A 6,000-nucleotide genomic window follows, 5' to 3' on the forward strand; every position below is an offset into this window, starting at 1 on the left:
TAGCAGCCTCTGGTGGAAATTAGAGGCATTACATTGTTTAATTGTTTGTCCAATTTCGAAAAGCGAGGGACAATTTTGATTCGTAACATGATTCAAACATTGGCCCTGATGTAGTTTCTAACTGGAACACTATGCAAAGCCTTGTAAAACCAGTCCCAGAGCCTTGTAAAACCAGTCCCAGAGCCTTGGAAAAACAGTCCGAGAGCCTTGTAAAACCAGACACATAGCCTTGTAAAACCAGACACAGAGCCTTGTAAAAACAGACCCGGAGCCTTGTAAAACCAGTCTGTGAGCCTTGTAAAACCAGTCCGAGAGCCTTGTAAAACCAGACACAGAGCCTTGTAAAACCAGTCCCGGAGCCTTGTAAAACCAGTCCCGGAGCCTTGTAAAACCAGTCCAGGAGCCTTGTAAAACCAGTCCCGGAGCCTTGTAAAACCAGACCCGGAGCCTTGTAAAACCAGACCCGGAGCCTTGTAAAACCAGTTCCGGAGCCTTGTAAAACCAGTCCCGGAGCCTTGTAAAACCAGTACCGGAGCCTTGTAAAACCAGACCCGGAGCCTTGTAAAACCAGTCCCGGAGCCTTGTAAAACCAGTCTGTGAGCCTTGTAAAACCAGTCCGAGAGCCTTGTAAAACCAGACACAGAGCCTTGTAAAACCAGTCCCGGAGCCTTGTAAAACCAGTCCCGGAGCCTTGTAAAACCAGTCCAGGAGCCTTGTAAAACCAGTCCCGGAGCCTTGTAAAACCAGTCCAGGAGCCTTGTAAAACCAGTCCCGGAGCCTTGTAAAACCAGACCCGGAGCCTTGTAAAACCAGACCCGGAGCCTTGTAAAACCAGACCCGGAGCCTTGTAAAACCAGTTCCGGAGCCTTGTAAAACCAGTCCCGGAGCCTTGTAAAACCAGTACCGGAGCCTAGTAAAACCAGACCCGGAGCCTTGTAAAACCAGACCCGGAGCATTGTAAAACCAGACCCGGAGCCTTGTCAAACCAGACCCGGAGCCTTGTAAAACCAGACCCGGAGCCTTGTAAAACCAGTCCCGGAGCCTTGTAAAACCAGACCCCGAGCCTTGTAAAACCAGCCCCGGAGCCTTGTAAAACCAGACCCGGAGCCTTGTAAAACCAGACCCCGAGCCTTGTAAAACCAGCCCCGGAGCCTTGTAAAACCAGACCCGGAGCCTTGTAAAACCAGTCCCGGAGCCTTGTAAAACCAGACCCAGAGCCTTGCTTTACTATAAACAGGCTACTGTTGTGTTCAAGACAACTGTCTGGTGACCTAGACAGAGAACGAAAAACCGTACCCCAAAACAAAAGGATTAACCTAAGCACAATCAGTGTAAAAGGACAAGGATGTGGGTTTTTGCACTATGCCATGTCTGTTGAGTGTCATACAGAGGGTAAAGCAACTGCAGGAGAGTTGAACCACCTGGAGGCACTTGAAAGTGAATGCCGTTGGGGTCAGGCCTTGATCATTTACGCCTGCTAACGCCAGACAGCACTTAACAATCCTCAAGACCAGACAAAACAACAGGACTGATCAACATACAGTACCATATGATTGAATTGTGTTGCTAATGAAACGAGCATCAATGCTATGAAAAAAGGGATGCCTCACCTGACTTTGACCCAGTCAAAGGTATTTTTCTAACAATCAACTAAAAAACAGTTTGAGGTGCAGTACTTTCATTCATCGCTCAGAAATTACGTTTTACATTTATTTTTATTTTTTACTGTGACTCACTTTTACTAGGGAAGTGCCTGTCAGTCCAGCCGTTTTTCTAAGGCAATCAACATAAAGCACAATGCTTGACAACAAAGCATCACATTACACCGGAAGGAACTACTGTGGTTTCCTCCAACATGGTCTCCAACATTTCCCTCAAACTAAAACATTTATCGTCTCCTGCCCTGATAAACTTAAGCTGCCTGTCTGTACGTTTTTCCAACAGACTGCTAGTTTGTTTAATTCATCCCCTTTTCCAGCCATCCTGCTATAACTCATCTCCAGCAGTTTGTTTCGTTCTCGTTGTTAGGGGCACTGTACATTCTCAGGGGCTCAGGCCCTTCATAAGGCTCCGTCCCTACAGGATGGCCCCTCTTTCTAATTATAGTTTTAAAAAGACCAAATTTCCATGAGATGGACAGATCTGAGATAAACCATAAAGATGGAGTGCCTTTCTTGGTTTATATCACACACTCACAGGCAGGACCATTAGGAGTAATGTTTAAATGCCTTAGCAAAATGATCCCACCAGTAAAATGTAATAAAGATGTATGAACCCATTTTTTTTTAAACGGTTTATTTATATGCAAATTAGAGGCTAACATAGGTGACAAGGTTTTGTACCATGTCAACAGTCTCAGGGTTTTTACGTTTTTCATGGTTGCTGAAACGTTACTTTGCTTCCAACAATTCAGAGACACCTCTTTAACAGTCCTGTGTGCTTACGTCTTACTTCTTGTGAGGGTGTGTGTGATGTTAATGAGTGCAATTCTCTCCATTCTCCTAAACTGCTTTTTGCACAAGCAACACATGGTGTATAAACTGGAAACACCCATCCCTCTGAGGCAGACACTGTCACAAACATATGAGAAAAAAACCCAGTGAGTGTTTTGCTGTTTGAAAAAACTGTTCTACCCGACAAACTATTTATTTCGCTCCAACGCAATTAAGGTCAAGTGCTCTTTAATCGGCCCGGATGCTTCGTCTCTTCAACACAAACACAGTAAATATTTGATTTGCATCAATATCATGGGTTATGACTAGTGGGAATGGCGTAACAGGGTCATTAAACTAATCCTATCAATAGGCTTAGTCAGAGAAGGGCTTGAAAAGCGTCCCTATCAGGCAGCTGTCCTCATTAAGTACTACTAGAATGAGCGTGGCTCTGCCTTTTCAGGGGACGTAGCGCATCACGTTGCTTTCTAGTATCCGAGCAGAAAAGGTGACGAACCGCCGCGTATGACAAAAAGCCACCTAGTCAAGAAACACATTTGTACTTGACAATGCAGAAGAACTTGAGTATACTGTACGACTCAACTTCAAAGAGAGTCTTAAACTTAGGCCTAACCAGGTTATTGGAGGAGAGATTGACTTCATCACTACTTGTTTTTGTAAGAAGTGTTGACATGCTGAATGTACCGAGGTGTCTGTTTAAACTACTAGCACACAGCTCAGACACCCATGCATACCCCACAAGACATGCCACCAGAGGTCTCTTCACAGTCCCCATGTCCAGAACAGACTATGGGAGGCACACAGTACTACATAGATCCATGGCTACATGGAACTCTATTCCACATCAGGTAACTGATGCAAACAGTAGAATCACATTTAAAAAGCGGATTAAAATACCTTATGGAACTGCGGGGACTGTGAAGAGACACACACAGGTACAGACACACATACGCACTCTACACACATGTACACATGGATGTTGTATTGTAGATATGTGGTATTAGAGTAGTGGCCTGAGGGAACACAATGTGTTTGGTAAAGTGTTATGAAATGTAATGTGATATAATATTTGAAATTGTATATAACTGCCTTAATAACTACCAAATACAAATACAAATGAAATATTGCAAGTTTGTCATCAGTGAGCCCATGTTCAAGGACTGTATATTGAACTACAAATAAAACTCTGGTCACACAATTGTAACAAATCTTCAGTAAATGTATATAGTATGTTGTAGGCTTAATGCAAATGTACATAATTGGCCTATATTTTTTTCACCTCAGCAGAGCACCCAATGAATAAGCATTTGGCAGACCAACCAAAAACGGACTAAATTCACATTTACTTGGGAGTTTTTTAAAAACCTTTATTTAACTAGGCAAGTCAGTTCAGAAAAAATTCTTATTTACAATGACAGCGTAAACCGGCCAAAACCTAACCCGGACGACGCTGGGCCAATTGTGCGCCGCCCTTTTGGACTACCAATCACAGCCGGTTGTGACACAGCCTGGAATCAAACCAGGGTCTGTAGTGACGTCTCTAGCACTGAGATGCAGTGCCTTAGACTGATGCGCCACTCAGGAGCCCTACTTGAAGAATATCATGAACACCTAATCTAATTTGTTTTGTTAGTCCACAAGAAAAACAAGGACACGTGTGCAGATTAAAGAGGGGATGAGATTTTAAAAATTAAACAAGCAAAATCCAGAGAACAAATCTTTTATATTCCACAATATTGAGTGTAAATCTGTTTATTACAACAACTCTAGTGTATGAAGAGGACCTTGTAAAACCATTTCATGAAAGCTCCTAACTTTAAAGAATCCATAATATTTTTTTTCTAATTAACAGTCACTATGTGCAAAACACAACAAAGAAACAAGGCTCCGACTAATTTAGACCACCTCAGGCCAGAAGAAATTCTGCTCATACACAACAAAGGCATCTATTCAAGCACAGCACAAGTCAGTACTTTCAAAAGTAATTGTTAGCTGCAGTATAAAAAACCCTCACTGCTGACTTAAACTTCAGATCACCTTTAGAAAGGGTCTCGAAGAGTTTTCTTCTACCACCTTTGAAGGTTTGCTCTCTAAATACAACGGGGTAGTCACACAACCCTGAGGGACCCCAAGCTCAGATAAAACAGGCATGGAACACAAGGAGGTCTCTACCTGGGAGTGTGGGCCAGAGTGAAGCGCCTCTGTAGACTAATGCTCCGGTTCATCAGCAGCTTCCTGAAGAGCAGCGGGGAGTCACGGGGGGACATCTTGGGGGATGTGCCTGGCGATCTGGGCTTGAGTTGGATGACTGGAAGCCTGCTGACCGGCACCTCCTCAGACTGTTCTTCGGACCGCTCCTCCTCAGAGCTCTCAGAGCACGCTTCACTCATGGCGTCAGTCGTTTTCACTCAGTTGTTTGATCCTGGTTCCCTCTGTCCCTTTGTCCTGGGGGTGGCAGGTAGCCTAGAGATTAAGTGTCGGGCCAGTAACCGAAAGGTCACTGGTTCAAATCCCTGAGCCGACTCAGTGAAAAATCTGTCAATGTGCCCTTGAGCAAGGTACTTAACACAAATTGCTCCTGTAAGTCGTTCTGGATAAGAATGTCTGCTAAATGACTAAAATGCAAAAAATGCAAATGTCCTAGCTTGGCTATGCTGTCCTGGTGAATCTGATCAACCGTGAAGCTTGGCTGTTCCAATCCTCCTCTCACAAAACTAACTGGTCAGCGCAGAGGCCAGTAAACCTGGGTTTATCTCTCCATTAGTCAGGGATACAACTAAAACTGACTCTAGAAAGTGCTCTGATAAGAGCACCTGAAAAAGCTAGACAGCGCTCTATCTGACCCTGTCCTTAATTTGAAAACAGCCCTGTCTCTCTCCAAAGATCATAGTCGTGGTTAATGGACTCAAACATTAGTGCAGTGCAATCCCTCCCCTGCCTGCCCAGGCTTTTGTTTACATAACTGCTAGGCCTTCCCTCCCTCCCTCCCTCCCTCCCTCCCGACTAAATATGGACGTCTGATTTACAGTGAACGAGAGGCATGACAGATCACCCCCTCCCCCTCCCCTTGCCAGAGCATAGCACTGGTCCACTTCAAACTATGCTCCATAATAACTTCCTCTCTCAATTTCTCTGAGTATAAACATTAACCCTGCTCAACTTAACATTACTCTGGTCTAAGTCCCAGCGCTATTGCGAAGTCCAAAAATCCATTTTGCCTTTCACATGCTCACAAGTCTACCAGGAAAAGTCACATGAAGGGCCCGCGACTATAAAAAAGTCAGGGTAGATAAAATGATAAAGAGCATGGGCCCTGTCACGATGGCTCTCTCTATCTGTGACTAGAGTACTCGCTTCCCTGGGGGGCTTTGTTTATCAGGAGGAAAAGAGAAAAGGTTTTCCTGCGATCTTACGACTTGCAGCTAAGCACCGCGCTCCCCAGAATAACCTAGGAGTCAGAACATCTGACGCAGGAGGAACCTATGACAGCCAGCCGGGTAGAGGCTAAGACAGTGTTGCCTTTTAAAAACAGGCTTTTTTGGTTCTC

General features: G+C 44.5%; 1 protein-coding gene across 4 annotated transcripts in view; it reads right to left on the minus strand.

Moving 5' to 3' along the window:
- The window catches only part of LOC139551032 (3',5'-cyclic-AMP phosphodiesterase 4C-like), a 62,462-nt gene extending 57,104 nt beyond the window's left edge, over window positions 1-5,358 (minus strand). For all 4 annotated transcript variants that reach the window (XM_071362374.1, XM_071362373.1, XM_071362372.1 and 1 more), the window contains exon 1: window positions 4,626-5,358. In XM_071362374.1, the coding sequence (XP_071218475.1) occupies window positions 4,626-4,843 (218 nt within the window). In that variant the 5' untranslated portion in view covers window positions 4,844-5,358. The remainder of the gene's footprint in view (window positions 1-4,625) is intronic.
- Between the last annotated feature and the right edge of the window lie 642 nt (window positions 5,359-6,000).

The sequence above is a fragment of the Salvelinus alpinus genome, chromosome 23, assembly GCF_045679555.1.
Source record: "Salvelinus alpinus chromosome 23, SLU_Salpinus.1, whole genome shotgun sequence".
NCBI classification, from domain to species: domain Eukaryota; kingdom Metazoa; phylum Chordata; class Actinopteri; order Salmoniformes; family Salmonidae; genus Salvelinus; species Salvelinus alpinus.